The sequence below is a fragment of the Thunnus maccoyii genome, chromosome 8, assembly GCF_910596095.1.
Source record: "Thunnus maccoyii chromosome 8, fThuMac1.1, whole genome shotgun sequence".
Lineage (NCBI taxonomy): Eukaryota > Metazoa > Chordata > Actinopteri > Scombriformes > Scombridae > Thunnus > Thunnus maccoyii.
The window spans coordinates 11,308,495-11,328,757 of record NC_056540.1 but is presented as its reverse complement, the minus strand read 5'-3'; the positions used below and the strand labels follow the sequence as shown (position 1 = coordinate 11,328,757).

Below are 20,263 nucleotides of genomic sequence, written 5' to 3'. Positions count from 1 at the left end.
TTCTCCTTCTGCTTAAGAATATTAGTGTGACCTCAAGGCCCATGCTTGACCCAGTATAACCCCTAAAGATGGAAAATTCCACAACAACGGTCAAATCACTTAACTCTAAGCTTCAAAACAGCAGTCCACAAACCAGTGGGTGATGTCACAGTGACTACGTCCATATTTTTTACAGTCTATGGTCAAACCTAAAGAAAACACTCTCTCTGCTCTCTGAAACATTATTGAAAGATGAATCACCCATTTATTATAAGACTGATAAGATATATATTGATGCAAAATACATTTTTGGTTCAAAATTTGGTATAGGTACTAATTATAAAGGGATACTTGAGCCGGGTCAAAATATTTTCGATACTTGAACCGAGTCAAAAATGACCCGCTCTATACTATACAGAATTTGAGCAATATGTAAGGGTTAAGTAAACTCAAACATGTCAGTATGTGCTTTACCTACTTTACCTCCACAATGCATTGCACAAAGGAAACTGAGGAGCTTATTGAAGCTGAGCCTTTCTAGTTCTCATCCCTGTTTACAGTGAATTTATAACTAGGTCAAATGTTAGGCTAAGTTTAGCATGGTTGTAGCATTATATGAATGATCAATCTCCTGTTTTTGTGGATGGTTAAAAAATGTCATTATGCGGTTAATCACAGATTAGAATGTATCTGGGAGGAATAGGAGAACAGACAGGACAGAGTGGTGTGAACACAAACTAGAGCCATAGCTGGGAGAATATAAAAGCCAGGCATATTTTTTAGGTTCTGCTCTGTGCATCTGAAAAGGGGATTAACAGAGCGGATGGATAGTACAGAAGACCACTCAGCAACAGACATCCCATCGAGTGATGGCACAGTGACAAGCTGAACAAACATCCCCAACAGAGAGACGGAAAGAGCAGGAAGGACGAGTGGGAAGGGAGATAAGGACGGCAGAGTAGAAAGACCGTGTTGGAGAGTTTTGGAAGAAAATGAAGGCAGATAGTGACAAAGCGTACGATAAGAAATTTTAAAGTTTAAAGAGTTTAAAGGAGTTGCAGTCCAGTCTCTCTTTGAGGGAATGAACGCTGAAGCTCAGAAAGACACTGAAACATAACCTTGTTTACACCATCCATTTCCTAACAGTAACATTACGGTGCAAGTACGTGAGAAGTGAGAGAGATACACAGACAGAGGTGAGAGTTCATGTTGAAATTCTGCAGTTGTTCTTCAATTTTAACTGGAGGATCATTCAAGCTTAAAATTGAAATTGGAATAACAATAATAACAACTAATTAGGGTTGTGAATCTTTGTTTTAAAAGTGATGTTAATTAATTCATGTTTCAGTTGTCCCAGTTTGATTACACAGAGGTTTTTTTTACACGTCAATTGGAATTTGTAAACATGATTTGATTTGGTAACTTTTGACAAAAGAATACATCAGTGAACAAGACTGTCCTCCCAAGAAAAAAGACAAAGGCCTAACACAGTAAGTCATAATGTCAGTCGCCCAAAAAACAACATATAGTTACGTTTGAATGACAGATGCCACCTAGTGGCCATAGCAATGATGACCCAGAGCAGTGGTGCAGTTCAGATGACACAGTATACAGATGTCCTTTGGAGGAGGAGGCCTGGATGGAGGCATTAAACCTACAGTGGACTACAGGAGACCACTGTTTGCGTCCTGTTTCTAACCACAAATGTCATATTTTCAACCATTAGTCGGAAAAGTTTGGTAAAAAACTTCACTATAGATCGTCCCCTAACCTTAACCATGTGGTTATTATTGTAGCTATGACAACATAGGTCATCTAATTTTAAAGAAGCAGTAACTGTAAACCATACCACATGTTTCTCTGACCTTAACAAAATGAACATTTTAACCCAAACCATTATCTTTCCCTAAACCTAACCAAGTGATTTTTGTGCTTAAACCTGACCAGGCTTAGGCACAAGTAACGGCTTTGGAAAGTGCAGACAAATGATGTGATGTCACATGACGTATTTGGTTCAACTTGCAACCCTTATCTTTTTTTAAAGTAAAAAAATAAAATATTGTGTTGCTTTTAAAAACTGGTTCAATAGATGGTTAGAATAGATATTTTAAAATAATTAAAGTAAAGAATAAGAGTTCTATGAAGAACAAAGTGTGATCTTCCCTTCAGAGGAGAACAAACTCAAAGAACTGTTGGATTAGAGATTACAGAGCTCCATTTCACAAAAAATATGTACGTATGAGGTCCTTTTATTATTTTAAGGTTTCTTTTTTGCCGGATCAATGCTTCTCAAAATGACATTTGAAGCTATGAATGAATCACTACACCAGTAATAAACACGAACAAAGGAAAAGATGTGATGAGAGAGGAGGGTCAGGATCACACCAGAGAGGGAGACAGCTTCACTCAGATGGGCCAGGAATAGAAACACCTCAAACATTAATTATTGCAGCAGGATGGCACTGTGGCTGTGCATTTGTGCTGTTTTTTTCAATTCCATAGGAGGGACGCAGACAGCAAACACAGTTTGGTCTATTTTAGGAAGGGACTTGTCAAACAGGAGCACAGCAGGAGCTTCTTTTACCCTCTGGAAAGTTCAGATGGGACCACACGAGCACAAGTAGATGCACACACACACACACACACACACACACTCACACACACATGGACACAGCTGGGGAACTGAGGAAACAAGGATTTGGGATCTCTCATTTGTCATAGTGAGGGAACTAAAAAAACATTTTACCACTTCTGTTTCTGCAGCCTGTTTAATTGAGCTTCTCACAATCATCTGAAAAAGCAGGCCTGCTCTCTAACCTTCAGTGATATCACTTAGAGAGAAACTCAGACAAGAGAGGGGCTGTTACTTGATTTTATTTTAGTTAAAAGTTGTTGAATTACCACCAACAGAGCAGGAGAAGAGCCTTGCTTATACAGCCATCTGTCTCCTACACTTATACAGCAGCTACATGACAGGAAATAAAGCTGTGACCTAACCCGTGTAACATGCTCTGAGCCACTTCAGGGCTTGCTGTGCATGTAACAATGTAATATGACTCCCATAGGAAAAATCTCTTTTCCTTGCTTCTTCTCCTCACAGAGGTCAAAGGTCGGGGTCGGCTACAGAACAGCCTCCCTGGGGCTGGTAGGGATCCAGCGTGTTGCTCAAGGACACGACAGTTGGGTGGATGCTTGAGGGCTTGAACCCAGGACGCCGTACTCATTATACCACTGTGCTGCCATATAAGCCCTGTGTGACAGCTCTAATGCATGACAAGAAGAAAAAAGTGAAGGCCGTCATGTAGAGTCTGTGGATCAGCATCTGAAGGCGCAAAGACAATATTCATTCTATGAGTAAAATGCTTATCTCAACTAATCTGAAGACGCTTCATCTCTTTTCTTTTTATAGCTCATAGCATGGTAGTGCATGAAGATTATAAAAATTCTTGCATTAGCTGTGATTTAATAGGTTAATATGCTTACATCATCCTTAGATATATCAACAAGTTATCTAAACAAACAACTCTTAAGAGTCTAAAGCCATGTGGCGTGAGAGGAACCATTAGAGGAACATCAGTCACTAGGATTCATTGTTTGGGCAACAAAGTTTATGGGAAATCATCCAATAGTTGTTGGGATATTTCATTCTGGACTGAAGTGACTGACTGACCCACTGACCTGACAAAAAACATCATCAGCAGAGCCACACTGCTAGCGTGGCTGACAAGAGTGTAAAACCAAATACACATTCAACTGTATCCCCCTATTTAAACAAAGGATTTGTATTCAGGGGGTTTACATCAACATCAGGGGAGATGTGGAAGTGGAGATGAATGTTTTTTCTGAGGACTATGTTAATCTTCTTTAATTGTCCTGTCTGGAAGTCTGCTCCCCTGCTTAGCCCACCTTCTGTTTATCAATAATTCAATATGTGGCTTGCTTTGCTCAATTATATGCTTCACAAGACCTGCTACAAGTGCATATTTACCTGTATTAAATCTGGTAATGTGTACACGGTTAATGTGGATGGAAAATGGGGAAAAAGGTGAAACACAAATCTCTCAGAGTACGTTGATGGATGGAAACATGCTGACAAGTAAACAGAGACCTTTGCAGAGAGTTACAACACAGTTGCTCTTTCCCACATTTACAGTAACTCAGATTTCAGTGCTCAGAACATCTGTGGAATTTAACCTCCATTGCATGTGCCTGTGTGAATCAGTCTTTGTTTTTCTGTGTATCTGAGTGCATATCTCATGTCAGCGAGTGTGTTATTAAGTTACAAGAAAGTGTTGGAGGGCTAGGTCTCCTTCAGTACAATAGAGGCCATGGGGGAGATTGATGACTCACAGGATCCCAGGAGACAGAGCGGACGCACAGATCTGTGATGAGACACGGACAATGGTGAAGGCTACAGATGGCACTGCTCTGAAAAGGCTCGGACGGGGGGTATAAGCCTCCCATGGGGCAATGTATGGATGTCACTGTGAGACGCTAATTCAGTTGACATTGGTGTGTCCCATCTGTAAGAGTCACTTCAGAACATAATAAATATATATAATCTTAAAGGTTCAGTACTTTGCGGGTTTACGCTGAGACTAATCTGGAGGAAAGAGGACAGTATGTACCGTATGTACAGTATCATACACGGCAGTCCTGACATGTAAGTTCCTGCTGCTCTTTAGTCTGAAAGATCAATAGCGATGTTGAGCCCAGATTTGTTCGTCTCAGGCCTTCAAAAGAGCATTGTGGCTCCACAGGAGTAGACACACATACCATCCTGTCGACGCACGCAACACTAGGCTGCTGCTTTGCAGGGGGCAAGAACAGTTTTCCTTACAATAATACCCTGGGAAATAAAAAAAAGTCCACAGGGGTTGAGAGTTTATGAAAGAGACAGAAAAACACACAGGGTGAGAGAGAGAGAAAATGTTATGTATGTTTCAAGCCACTGAACATTAGCACAAATAAAAAAAATAACATCCTGGAGTGTGTTGTCCTCATTTCTGCGATGACTTCTTCCCCTTGTTGCCATCAGTGCTCCAGATCTTCAAAAAAACACCCATAACCCCAGAGGAGGCTTTCTGTCTTACAACCTCAAAGCCAAAGCTTTTAGGTGTTTCTTTTATGTTTAAATAGGTCATGCTGTTTGGCTGACCTGATTGAGAGAAACGTCTCTTGAAAACCAGTTCAAAGAACTAAACAAAAGACAGAAACTGCTCTAAGCATAGAGGACGAGGTCCGCCAGTGTGTGTTTGAGCATGCGTGTTTCAGTTCAGATCAAGTTTCCCAACAAACTGTAGCATGGCACCAATTTGCCATCATGATCATTGATTTAACAGCAAGGTGATGAAGATTCACTGTGTGCCTCTTTATATTATGATCGTTAATAGGTCCATCTAACCTTTCATGTAACAGGAAATACAAGGACTCAGAATGGAAATGTGCAGAGAAAGAAAAATAGGCGTCTAGAGATGAAGAAACCTAAAAATCTACAGCAAAGATGAAGGATAGAGAAGGGATTGTTTGAGAGAAACACACCTGTTCCACAGCTTTGAAGACGAGATGAAAGCATGCACTTGGAACATCACAAATGTCAACGCTTTTACTCCTCTGGTGTTTGAGGTGTGTGGAGTAAAAATCTACTTTCACTCTCCATGGCTTTTCTTTTCTTTAAACACAATGGCACTGACTGCTTTGTTTTGCCTTAAACACATTTCTAACAGATTAAACTGGTTCATAAATTGTGTGCATTCATGTTAAATGAGATGCCAGTCTCATATAAGTAATTAGACGGCTGCTTACCAGTGAATATCTGTATTTATCACATTAAACGAGAGGAGAGCTACTTATTCTCAATCAGTTTCAATCTTATTCTAAATCATAATTGATGCAATGCTGCTTTGCAATGATGCATGTATAAGGACCTAAATGCTTCCGGCCTGCAACGCTGAACTCTAAATTCCCAATCCCCAAACTCGTGCCATTTACCACTGGCACACAATGCAACAACGCAGAACAGTCTCATCTTTTATTCACTCAGGCACTCATGATGAATTAAACAGACATTATCTAAGAGCCTGTAAGTCGCAAGTTAGATAACATGTAAATTTCTATCTAAGATGATATGTTGTTACCTAAAGTGTTCTGAAATGTCTTTTAAACGCCAAGAATAAGTCCATTAATATGCGAGTAGTCAGGACTATTATAAGGCCTTGCTGAAATCAGTGAGCTGCAACAGATGGGAAGCTGCTACACCCAGTGGATATATGACTGAATTGCAAGACCTTTGTGTGAGGACCAAGGCTTGCTGTTCGTGTCTTGCTTTACATCCAGATGATCCACTTCCTAGTAGTTAATAAATATAAAATATAGGATTACTTCACGGTATATAACGATGAACATAAATGCAAAACGCAGACTTTTAAGCCTCTGTGAGCTCTTCTGGAGCTTCTGCTCTCGTTACTTGAGGATATGAAGATTGCATGACTTGGATCCTCATTGAATATGCTGCCTGAGAAACTCAGATCGGTTTTGTCAGTATTTAAATAAGTTTTTAAGTGTATTTCCATAAATATAACATTGTCCTTTGTCAAATTTGCATGTCTATTTTGTTTGGATTTTAATGCCTTTATATTAATTTTATATGTATGCACCAATTAATCATTATAGATACCCAACCTTTATTAATTAGAGGTCATCTGCTTCACTTTAGGCTGTGATCATTTTCTCCACTAAGGTTTCACATCGAAAACATGTGAAACTGGAGGCTGGGGTTATTGGGCAATCAGAGCCATTAAAGACCTCACTATCAGCTTAATGCTGGGTTTAATTTTAAAATGGAAGGGAGCAAATGGACTGTGAAATATGTGCTAATGGTAACAAGCTTTCTCCAAGTTTACAGAAGGAGAGGGAAAGAGAGAGAGACCATTTAATGCCCTGTTCTGTTATCACTGAGTCTGCACATATAATTTCACAGAGTTTTGGAGTTAGAATTCAGGGACAAGGACAATTAAACCAGGGACTGCAAAGGGACAGGCTGGTAAAATGTTGGGTTACGAAGTTCACAGAAAGAGTTCATTTGAAGTGTACGGTTTAAAAATACAGCTCACATCAAACGAATGAATCTCAACCTCTGTGATATCCAAGAGCAATATGAAAACACATGTTTGCAATTAAACCAACGTGAGATATGCTATTTGTAGAAAATATTCCTTTTTGAAAACATAATTCTACATCTTTAGGGTGAATTTGGCTAGATAAATATTTATTAAAGAGTACAACACCTCTTCACTTGGGCCACCCAGTTGAACATCCACCAACACAGCAGTGAGGCGTAGACGGTCATATGGTATAGCAGATTAGTAAGCTAAATACCTCAGTGGTTTGACTAATATGTTTTACTTCGTCACAAATCACTTCCTTACTTCAAAGGTTAATAAATGCAGAAACTCAACATAAAGTCTCAAAAGGATACCTTGGTATTTTGATTTCAACACCCAGTTGAAACTTTGTTTTTTGAGCAGCAGTGTTTTGGTCAAATGTTGTATTATCTACAAGGGAAAGTTGCTTGGGTACATGTTTGTTTAAACTCATTCTACATCTAATACATATTAAGCAATTAGGACTGCTACACTGTACATTGAACCCATACGATTTACTGTTATAGAATAGACTACTACTTAGCTTACAGAGGCATAAAAAGTGACTTGTCTGCAGAGGAGAACAACAGAGAAGCCACATTTGTCAAAGGAGGAGCTTGAAATCAAGTATGTTGTATTGCAAACAGAAATATCATGGGAAACAAGTGTTGATGTTGGGAGGAAGTTGCATTTCGAAGGTAATGCATAGCACTAAATAAACAAAAAAATCAATTTGGTGGGGCTTTCAGGAAAAAACTCAAAATATCAACACCTACGCCAGGACTGCAGAGACAGCAAATCCTAAGCATGTCTGTCATCCATAGAGGCTTCCTGGCACCGCCGGCATGGCAATTTCTACCTGCTCTGAGCTTTTGAGGAAAAAACATGGCCCACAGAAAGGGACGGGTAGCCTACTAGAGGGAGCCGCTTGCTGAATATGGAGTACACAAGAGGAGGCGGTTGGAGGTCAGAAGCAGATGGGCCACCAAACTCAGCTGGAGCGCTGAAATACCACCGAGTGTTGCAACACTCATTAAAGGCTGTGTATTACTGGATGACACCTGTACGTGAGCAGGGCTACAGTTAGCTTGCCATGAGGAGATCAACCATTCTGTATGAATACCACAAACAAGCAAAGAGAACAAAATAGAGGGTTACTTAAAGCTTTAATTTAATGACAAAATGTATATATGCATCATGAAATATATGAATCTAAGGGCTATCATAAATAAATATGTGTCATTTGGGAATAATTTGGCTTTTAACCAAGCATGCATTTCACCTGGATAAAATGTAATTCTCCAATTGTAGTAGTAATTGTAGTTACTGGTCTCAGAAAAGTATAATATAAAATATCCCTGAATATTCAAGGTTAACAAGTAAAAAATTATATTACAGGTGCTGGAATCATCCAGGAAATACAAGAAGAGTAGAAAATACTAATAAAAAGACAATACACAATAAATGCAATCTGGTATTCAGGACAACAATCAGATAAACGTGGCCCGATCAATATTCCATTCTTTATCAGTGACCCTCTGCTGAATCAGCATTGGCAAACAGCAAAGAAGGATCTTTGAGATGCTGTATCCTTGTCCATCCATGCAAAAAGTAAATGGACATTTTTATAACTTCTCCTTTCAAGACCAGTGAAGATCATGAAGCTTGAGCACCACTTCACGCTCTTCATCAAGTCTCTCATAAAGTGCACGTCTTCATGATATAGTCTTGTCCATCCTTTTTATACACATCCATGTCCCCACAGTTCTGTCTGTGTAATGCTGCTTCCTCTCAGGAGAGGTTGAACACGCTGTAGCCAACTGGAGAGGTGTACATGGCCAGTTGCGCAGCGCGGAGAATGGGGCTGCGGCTGTATGAGCCCAGTCCATAGAGCGCTGCTGATCCAGCCTGCAGGTTAACACCGAAGGGGAAACCTAAGGATGAGAAGCCAGGGTGAAATAGAGCTTTGGGCCCCACGCCAGCTGCTATTTTGAGTTTTTCCACCTCAGCCTCCTGAAGCCTCTTGGCTTTAGCTCGTCGGTTTTGGAACCAGATCTTGACCTGGGTCTCTGACAGCGATAGGGAGGAGGAGAACTCGGCCCGCTCGGCGATGGACAGGTACTGCTTCTGTCGAAACTTCCTCTCCAGGGCCAGGAGCTGCGTGGTGGTGAAGGGAGTGCGGGGCTTACGGTTGGTTTTGTGCTTCCTTAAGGAGCAGACTGCTGGACTGAGCTGCCCTAGAAGACATACGAAAAGTATAATATACTGTTTCACTGGTTTAAGATCCAAATAACTCAATTAAGGCTTAAACAATTAAATTAGATTAGAAGGAAAATTAATCATAATACATTTGCCAACTTTATACCTTTTAGGACTGTTGGTCAGACAAATCAAGTTATTTGTTATTAAGACGTCATCTTGGGCTCTGGGGACAGTGACATTTATTAGACTAAATGATAAATATTACACAGATTATTCAATAATAAAGAGAATCTAATTTAAAACAATAGCCCTAATCTAAATTCTCTAATTCAATAGCATAATTTAACTGACAAAAAACACAAAAAAGGAAATGTGTATATATATATATATATATATATATATATATATATATACACTCACACACATCTACATAAATATTAGAGTACTTAAATATTTTACAAAATAGTCCTGTTATTATATTTCTTTACACCACTTGAGATGACAGGGGCTGATATTGATTTATAGGCCTATTGTATATTTATTATAATTATTCCAATCTCTTCCATCCTTTATCACATTTACAAAACCTAAAGCCAGCTGTGAACAGCGATTTTACCCTTCAATTTCTCATGTCTAAAACATGTAACTTAAAACTGAATTGATTGGGCAATTTAAATCAGTCAAATACTGAAAATATTATATATACCATTATTTAACAGTAATTCCGTATTGATAAATATTTGACATATGACATTATCCCTGATCACTTACTGGGTGGGGTGGAGAGCTTAATGGGACTGGATATCCAAGACGCACAGTCTCCTTGTTCCGATGGCTCTGTTTTGATAGACACTAACTGTTGGGAAATCTCATCCGGCCTCTGCACCTGATCATCATTCAAAGACTTATTTCCGTTTTGTCTGTCGGTCGCAGCCAGCGGCCTCGTGTCCGACATGAGCGCCTCTACGCTGAAGGGCAGGCAGGACACCTGAGCCGTACGCCTCTTCAGCCGCGGTGCTTGCACATCCTCGTCTGTTGAACACTCATCTCTCCAGTCTCCAGGGGAAAACATGCTTCGCTTTGGGGGTAGAGATCGATATCTAATTCCAGTCCAGAAAACTCATAACTTTTTTGTCATTAAGTGCAAACACCCAGCGTCCAACACGGAGAGAACTTCAGAGTAACAAGTAGTCACAAAGTTGTCAACTTTGTGGCTGGTAAAACTTTGGGAGGTACTCGGACTTCCAGCCAATGATCCCGGGCTCGGAGGAAGACGATTGGACGGTGTAGTTGGATCGGATCTCTGTAGGTGCCACACCCCCGATTCCACAGCCGCACATCAGCCTCATTTACAGTTAATTACGCTGGGAAAAAGGTTGTTTGTTGAAAATAACTCGCACGTTTTCATCATAATTACTGACAGCAATAGACCATTTTTTATTCACTCTGCAAACTGAGCAAACCTTTGTTTGACAGTGAGAGCAAAGAAAAACAGTCCTGCTTGATGAGCTGATTTAATGCACAGGAAATTTAGATGAGACTAAGGCTTGGAAAGAGCCTTTGTGGGAGAGAAAAAAAAGAACTTTTACATGTTAATCAATACCCTGTTTACTAAACTCTACTCTATCTTGCAATTAGCCGGGTGGATTGGCCTGAGTGTCTCAGAGCATCAGCAGCACAGGATGAAAAGCATCCAGTGTCACATCTGAAGAGCAGTATTTCGACTTAACAAAAGCTGACAGAGCTCCTAATTCAAGCCCTAACATGCACGAACTGACACACCAATTGTGGGAGTAATCACAATGGTAATCAATAAGAATCATAGTGCTTTTAAATTTCAGACATCACTGTGCAGTAACCACACACTTGAATGTGAGAGTCAGTGGGGAGATGGATTATGGTTTTGGGCAGGCTTTAAAATGACTGTCATTACATTGTTATAACACCTTGTAATTAGGTCTGTGGAATCCGGTTCTTTTAAGCAGGATTTAATAGTAATGATGGAAAATTGCTACCTTCCTGAGGTGTGTGGCGCCCGCTGCGATTAGTCCCAGTCTCTGCTCTGTCGGTGGAGACAGAGGCGTCTCGTGCCTGTTTGAAGCTCATACCTGTAGGGCTTGAGAGTATTAGGAAACATCATGAGAAGTACAACAGCAGTTCTAGTCTTCCTAAACACTGCCTCTAACCACTCGCTGATGGGACAAGGCCATGAACTTATCTTGAAAACTAGCCAAAAAGTGCATGGATGCTAGAAACTCACATGCTGGGCTCTATAGTCTGTTCCCAGTTTTTTCTTATACTCTCACATCTCTCTCCGTGTCTGTGTGTGTCTCTCATATACAGATGTCCACACGTACAAAGGCCACCTGTGAAGTGACTGTAGTATGCTGGCCAGAGCTCTGTGATCAGCCCTCAGAGAGACTGTGTGCTCTCTGTAATCAGCAGGATTACAGTAGCATCAGGGGCTCGACTCCCCAGCGCCTCAATATCATTATGCTGCATTCACACCAAATCCGGCACTGCAACGTAGGGGGCTACGATGGTGGGGGCGTGTTGTTTGAGGTACCGGTAAGACAATGAAATACGATCCAGGAAGTCGAGTTGGAGTTACAGATTAATGCATTCGAGGATTTATCAGAAGCCAAAACACAGCGCAGCGGTTTGTAAAACTCACAGACATGATTTTGCAAGTCTTGAAAGTTTTCACGGCGGAAACTGTCTTGTTTTTCACGAGGTAAACAGCCGAATACGTTGACGTTACAAAGTAATCCACCAGGAATGTCTGCTTGCGTGTATGTGATTGGCCACCGCAGTGTGACGTCGGGTTGCGTTTCGGCAAAAATTGATTCCAGTTCAATTTATTGCCAGACGGCCTATGCGGTTCCCAGTCCTGCAGCATATACATAGTGCCCCCGATCAAATGAATGGTAAGACTGCTGTTTTTCACGCATTGCCGGATTTGGTGTGAATGCAGCCATCTCTGTATGAAGCAAAGTGCTCACACAGCATGAGCTCACTCTGTGTTGAACACATGCAAATCAATTAAGAGGCCCCTCTGTCATTTCAGTGTGCTCCCTACAGATAGGTTTATGGACTGCATGGACACGTGCGTGTGTGTGCGTGTGTGCAAAAACGAAGACTCTAGGGGAACAAAACTTACTGGAAACATTTACCCGCAGGCTAATAACAACTAGACTTCTCTATCAAAGAATCCAATTAGTCAAAAATCCAATTGAATGCAAACCTCATTTGGGAACATTTAGGAATTATTTTGCATGGCCTATGGCAGTAATTTTTGTTGGCAGGTAAGATTTGTCCATCTTTCACCTGAATGTGCGCCTGAATCCCTGCTCAATGTACGGTGTGCGCTTGCAATGACCTAAGTTACCACGATACGAAATGCAACAATTGGTCGAAATCACAGGCAGTCTGTTGATTTGGCCATTTCATGTGGAAAATTTGTGATAATTTAGCAAAATTACAAGCTCTGGCAAATATTGCGTGGATTTCTTGAATTTGTGTTAATTAGGCTATTGCGATTGCAAAATCGCTATTTCCTGGAGGGACTGAAAATGTGTAAGTATTGCTCTTTTAATTCGGCTTTTAGGACCATATCATTATGTTTAAGATGTGAAAACTTAATTACTAACTTTATGAAAACGTTTAATATTAGCAAAAATGTATGACTTCTTATTCCAAAATAGAACATATTGTTGCATTTTATCATTCAATACTGGGTCAAGAAAAATACTACAGAAAACTAAAAATATGAAAACTAAAAATAATATTCTCATGAGGTTAGTGGTTATGCTTCTGTGAAGATACACGTAAATGTCTACTGTATGTGGACCACAGAGAGCATGAGTAAGCAGCAGAAGCTAACAAAGCATCCGACGTGCACCCATCCCAAATCTCAACATTTCTGTGATCTTGTGCGTCAAACACGCTACTTGTTTGATCCAACTTCCTTTAAAGATGCGTGCTAAAACGGACACATTAATGTTACACACAAAAACCATCTCTGAACAACATTCGTGCAAATTTACTTGCGTGCAGGTGGACAAGTATGATCAAGCCATAAGCAGTGGCTGAGGGAGGCTGAAGCAGTAAAAGTATTTTAAATAGTAATACTAGCAGTAGTAGATGAAGTGGTAACAGCTGTTGTAGTACTAGTTGTACCTCTAGAGGTTTGAAGCAGCAGTAGTTGTAGTGTTTGACAGTCTTATTAGAGGGTATCATCCATAGAATAGCATTGACATGTTTGAGCATAATTAGCTCATGTAGCTTGTCTAGTACATATATGCAGATAACCAGAAGTAGCCTGATTTTAAAATAATTCTATCCAGTAGTGCATAACCCCCCAATAATCTGCCACCAGTGTAATCTGTCTCTGTATTCTTTCCTCCAGTAACCAGGCCCAATTAGCTCGCTGCTGTCCACTGGTTTCAGCGCTGGGAGAGTTCCTGCGGGGTCTCCCTCCCATTGTGGATGAAGACACAGAGGAAGTTAGTTACTGACAGTGCTGGTGCAACCTGATCATCCAAGCAAAGGTTACAGAGTCAGAGTCTCCGAATGGGGCAGAGCCGCGACGGACCAAAGAGCTAAAATCCTCAGCTCACATTGATTGCCCCAAACACCAATTAGCACTGCTCTCTCTTCCGCCTCGCTTCACCTGCGTTAGTTCTGCTGGCAGCAGTGTGGGGTAGGCACACATATATCTGTGCACACTCGGCTCAATGTCTACAGTTTGCGTCTGTATAATCGTTGTCAAAATCCATAGAAGAGCAGCTTTACAAACACCCAAAACATTTTGGTCTAAATCAGGGAGGAAGTTTGCTTTAGTCACTTTATCTATTCCCCATGATCTTCAAAGGACACAGAAAATCAAAAAATAAAAGCCATGTGCTGATTATTCCTGATATGATATATATTCCTGATTATAAAATCTTAGTCTCAGGAGCTTAGAATCCAGCCATATATTCTTACACACAACTTTAGAAAGTGAGGTTTGGGTCCAACCTACCCATGGCGTTGTTTCCATGATACGCAGCATCATGTTCAAAGCTGAATTAAACACTAACTACAGCTGCACACAACAACCCACAGATTTCTTTTTTTTTCACTGTGGCCATCTTGAGCCAATCAAGACTGAATCAATATTTCATCTGGAGACAGTCAAAATAAACTACCCGGAAAAAAAAAAGAAAGGCACAACCGCAGACAACTTCAAGATAACTGATGTTTAATGTTGTTATAAGTATAGGGTAGGGTGGATTACAGCTAAAAGTAAAATGAGCTCTTAAGATGTTTATCCCAAATCTAAGGAAAGTATTTATTTGGGGAGCATTTTGGCCTGCAAGCCTTCAGATTAGTCCTGTGTTATAAAGCTGACACCCACCACTCCCATAACTGTTTATTTACTGAAACACAGTGGTTAAGAGCGTACTTTCTTAAACTACAGTCCTGTTATACATATAATGTATTCTGTACTCTACTTTGCCTGAACACATCTCAAGCATCATAACAGTCAAAAGAGAGTCTCACAGAGAAAAGGATCATCTCCCCTCGTTCCCAATGAGGATCATTTGAATAATCAATGTCACAGTTTCTATATCAAGGGTTCATGTTGGGAACTGATTAGATTTTGGCATAAAAATGGAAATGAGAACCGATTAAGAGGTTGGAACTATCAATTTAACTGAGGGCTTGAAAATATGAACATTCATAACAAACAAACAAGTACCCTAGTTATGCTCTATTGTTTGAGTTTCAAAGCAATTCTGTGCAAGACAGCTATGTCATGCAAATATAATCAATGCAGTTGACAACTTGCAAGGACAAGAGGCAAACCAAATTTTAATCTGAGTGGGTAATTATCTCCTGGGACGCTGGAGGTGGTTTCTAATTATTGCTTCTTTGGGCTATTCAGTCAGTGCGTTCATTACCTCATGGTTAGTTGATGGATCTTTCAGCAGCTACATTGTGTGTCCACACACTGTTGTGTGTAGCAAGTAAGTTCATAATATAAAACCTGAAGCAAATTAAACAAATCCCCTGACTGATGAAAGCATTGCAGCGACAGTAAATCCCCATTTCACCACAACAAATTACAGTTTTGCAAATGTGCAACGTGCATGTGATACAGCATCTCTGAGTCCGGAACTGCGTCAAACTTTTAAACTTTGCCCCACATTTGCTACATAGAGCACCCTCAGAACACATTAACAATGTGTATGCTTTGTGCTTATTTAGCCTCGGCACTGCATATTATAAGCTACAGGGAATTAACAGCAATTTCATGTCACAGAACTCATTATCATGCAAGGAATGCAGGTGTTGAAACATGTGAATAGAAAGTAAAGAACATGAGGTAAACCATATCCTTAGTTTGGTTTCTTCTGATTCTGTCTTTCAGCCCTTGTACACACAAACACCATCTGCAGAGAGTGAGAGTGGCGCCTTCCGCCTGGCTGTGACAGCTCCTTCAGGCAGGGTGATTACACTGTAGTGTAGCTACAACCAGGTGATCCACAGGTAAAACACTACTTTTCATTTGTCATGGCCTCTGGAGATGAATTCACAAGTGACTATGAGTATATAGGTAACCTTCTTCTGTGGTTATAAAATGTTAAATGTGTCTATGTATTAAGAGAAAAACTTTAAACTGTTCATTTTTGCAGCAAAGAGAAACTGACAGATTAACAAGACAAAGAATATTGGACTAGAGGAAGTCAGAGTTCATCCAGAGGGAAACATGTACCAAATTTCATGGGAAGGCATCCAACAGTGGCTGGGGTATTTCACAAAAAACTAATAGCGACAACATGGATCACCAGAGTCATTAGGATTCATCCTCTGAGAACCATCAATGTCAAAAAATAAAAATAAATGTACAACATTTTGTTCCAAACCATCAAGTAAATGTTGAGACATTTTACTAAATAAATGAATACACTGACCTGCTAGTGGCACTAGATGAGAGCACCAAGTCATCAGGACTCATTCTTTGTGAACAGAGGATATCAGTACAAAATTTCATGGCAATTTTCATGTCAAAAACTGTCTTTTTTTATTTTGACTAAACTCAAGTTACTGATACATTCATAGGAGATAAATGTTTTTTTCAGGTCTGGAGAACAGCTTAGTTGGTTAATGTGTCTTCTATTTCTCTACAGATGCTACCAGCCACCATGCCGTGCTAAAAGACACATTAGACTTAACACTCCACAGCAGTGTGCTCTTGGCTTGAAAAGGGTTGCTGCCTATTGACTTAATTAAGGCTGATGAAACTGCAAATTTCAACACCCTGAACTCCATCTGGCAGTGAAAATAATTAAATGCTTTTAAGGAGTTGGCATCAATATGAAACACATGAGGCACCATAATCACACTGTGGTTCAGGAGGTGTCATGGTGATAATTCTTCGTATTTCTTTTGTTCTTACAGGAATGCAAAGAAAGGGAAGAGTGCTAATATGCTGTCAAACTTACCTTGTGAGGCAGCTGGATTTGCGAGATCACGCAAGAATCCGTTTTGTCAGGCTTCAAGTTATGCCCTTGTGTTCGAACCACCAGTGGTTCAGACCAATCAGTGTCACGAATCCAGCTGCCTAGCAAGGTAAGACGGTGATAGATGGTTCATCCAATCACCTGCAAAGTATTTTTTTGAAAGTGCCTGCCTTTTTCCAAACAGTTTCTGAGGACGAATTTTCAGATAGTTCTGTGTAACAAATCATCTGGAGCGTCAGGTTACTGTCAAACCACATACTCAAAAATTATGTGCACTTGAATGGAGGTGGACAAGCTAAACAAAGGTGAGACTTACAGACGTCGCCAAAATATTGGTACCTTCCCATCTTTTAAAAAAAAAACAAAAACTACATTTTCTCTGTATTAAGATGAAACTGACAGAATATATGGTATCCATCATTCTTTATTTCACATTGAATATAACTAAAACTTTGCTTTTGATTTACAACTTAACATATTTAATACAATAAAACAACTGAAAATGGCATGGCCAAAAACATTGGTACCCTTAATATTTTGTAGCACAACGTTTTCTATAACTCTGAATAAGGTTTCTACACTTCTACACTGGTAGTTCAGCCCACTCTACTTGAGCAAACTGCTCCAGTTCTCTCAGGTTTGATGGCTGCTGTCTCCCAACTGCAAGTTTCAGCTCTTTCAACATCAATCAGATCAGGACTCATAGCAGGCCACTTTAGAACCGTCCAACGTTTTCTTCTCATCCACTCTTGGGTGCTTTTGGATGTAGGTTTGGGGTCATTATCCTGCTGGAAAACCCATGACCTGCGAATAAGACACAGCTTTCTGACACTGGACTGTATGTTTCGCTCCAAAATGCCTTGATAGACTTCTGATTTCATTGTGCCCCATACAAATTAAAGACACCCAGTGCCTGAGGCAGCAAAGCAACCCTAAACCATCACTGAGCCTCCTCCATGTTTCATGGTAAGCATGGTGTTCTTTCCCTTGAAGGCTTCATTTTTTCTTCTGTAAACACAGGGTTGGTGTGATTTACCAAAAAGCTCTAATTTTGTTTCATCTGTCCACAGCACATTCTCCCAGAAGAACTGTGGCTTGTCAACATGTATTTTGGCAAAGTCCAGTCCGGCTTTTTTGTGTCTCCCTCTTAGAAGTGGGGTCTTCCTGGGTCTTCTACCATGGAGCCCATTTTCATTCAGACAGCAACGGATGGTGCGACTTGAAACTATTATATCTTGAACTTGAACATCAGCTTGGATCTGTATTGAAGTTTTTCTTGGTTCTTTCTCGACCATTCAAGCAATCCCTCTGTTCAATCTCAGGCCAATTTTCCTCTTGCAACTACATCCAGAGATGTTGGCTACAGTTTCATGGGCCTTAAACTTCTTAATAATATTGGCAACAGTTGTCACAGGAACAGCTCTTTGGAAATGGTCTTGTAACCTTTACGTTGACCATGCTCGGCTATTACCTTTTTTCTGATGTCTTCAAACCACTCTCTTGTTTTCCTTCTGTTTCCCATGTTCAATGTGATGCACACAGACAACAGCAGAGTGAGTAATTTTCTCCTTTTAAACTGGCTGCATGAGTGATTATAAGATTGAAAACACCTGTGATACTAATTAAAACACAATAGTCTGCTGAAAGTATCACTACAAATCAACTATTTCTTACCACTTCTAAAGGGTATCAAACCAAAACATAGACATGCATTGATAATGAAATATCTTATAATTTCGACACTGTTTAGGGCGAATGGTGCATTATTTTAATCAAATGCAAAGGTACCAATAATTTCGGCCACATCTGTGTGTTTTATTGGGAATATTTTCAAATGTTTCGGTTTTGTAGGAGGAGAGGCTTCAAAGATTAGGATTTAGTGGTTGTTTTGGAAAACGCACATCTTGTTGATGTCTTCCCTGCCTCTGATAACAGGCAGGGCTGCCGGGCACAGCCACTTCTCTAAACTTTGTCTGATGCAGACAGAGCTGTCTGTCAGATGGAGCATGTCACTGTGTCGGCCTGAATGGAATATTAGTATACCAGCAGAGTGCAGAAATGTAATTCACAGCATACTATATGACAGGTCCATATGCACATACACTAACGCAATCAAAGATAGTGTCAGTGTGTGATGTATTTTGTTCTTTGATCAAAGTTGGCTTGAGATTACAGTTATTAGAGATGGAAGAAAAACAGCCTAAATGCAGGTGGAGATCTTCTGTTCATGTTGTAGACAGTTGAACTTATCAGTTTCTATGGCGATGTCAATAGTCACAAGTGAAAAAGTTCAACCAAAATGAGACAGCACTTTTTGATTTGATAAAGTCACTGAGGAAAAAGGTGATCAAGTATAGCATGTGCTCACATGCTCTAAGACGACAGGTGGCTGGCGCTCGATTTTAAAATGAGTTTGTCCGGCCAGAGTCTGCGGCATAACGACACAGTTCTCAGATCTGCTGACATTACCAGACAGTTTCTCACACTTAGCTATTTCAGTCAGGATGTGGTTCAGTAGGTGTTATAATGAGACATTAGTCACCTTTAGAAACAGCAGCACCACCGTGCTGCGATCTTTATCTAGGGGGACAACATTCACACAAACCCAACACTCACTTCAACCCAAGAAAGTTGGTTGGAGTCCAAACAGAGGCTTTCCCTTTTAGAGCTGCAACAACACAAGACAACTTTATGTAAAACATGAATTCACAGCTGGGCCCAAACAATACTTAATACAAAACATTTTTATTACTTTACATTAAACCAAAGTTCTTATTGCTTTACGTTACATTTTACGGCTCAGTGGCTTTTATTTGCCTCCTCTCCAGCATATCACCAGTTTTACTGAAGACATTATAATCTGAATAGGTCCTGCACAACCAGCTTGTTACAAAACTGCACAACATCCCAGGGCCTCTGTCCATGTAAACAATGCAGCAAACCGCTGGTCAACAGGCTTGACAGTGTGGTCAAGAGGTACATCTGCTACAGTCTGCCAGTCTCCTTGCAGACCACAGCTCTGATTAAAAGGCTTGTTTAACTGCTAATCACCACACCAAAAGCCATTTATCCTCAATGCTGTAAAAACACTGTCAATAAACCGCCTGTTTACTGGCTCAAAACCACCAGCTCTATTTGCAGCAGAACTCAAACTATCAAGTTGGCAAGTCGTTTCTGAAACAGAGTTGAAGCATCTTCAATTTTCTGTGTTCACACATGCTGAATCTAACATGGTATTATTAAATTACCAAGTACATCCAGGCTGCTTGAAGCTGTTTTACATAAAGGGAACAGATAATGCCCAAATCGTGTTGTTCAAACACGCTGTGCAGTTTTTACTATAGGAACATTTAGAAAGTTATTTGTTTGAGAGTATACCTTGTCAGCAAACTTTTTTAAATGAAAGGCTGCAGGTGCAGGTGAAACATGTCT

The 20,263-nt window shown here is 40.2% G+C and overlaps 1 protein-coding gene across 2 annotated transcripts; it reads right to left on the bottom strand.

The window, feature by feature from the left end:
• Positions 1-8,270: 8,270 nt before the first annotated feature.
• Positions 8,271-16,807, bottom strand: LOC121902338 (homeobox protein MSX-2-like). Of its 2 annotated transcripts, none has more exons than XM_042419601.1 (4): positions 16,283-16,807; positions 11,339-11,431; positions 10,095-10,687; positions 8,271-9,358 (listed from the first exon to the last, which is right to left on the bottom strand). In XM_042419601.1, the coding sequence occupies exons 3-4, from the start codon at positions 10,393-10,395 to the stop codon at positions 8,913-8,915; spliced, it is 747 nt and encodes a 248-aa protein (XP_042275535.1). In that variant the 5' UTR covers positions 10,396-10,687; positions 11,339-11,431; positions 16,283-16,807; the 3' UTR covers positions 8,271-8,912. The 2 variants fall into 2 exon arrangements, with proteins under 2 accessions (XP_042275535.1, XP_042275534.1); XM_042419600.1 differs by lacking the exon at positions 16,283-16,807 and adding an exon at positions 11,584-16,274 and having other exon boundaries at positions 11,339-11,439.
• Positions 16,808-20,263: the final 3,456 nt, after the last annotated feature.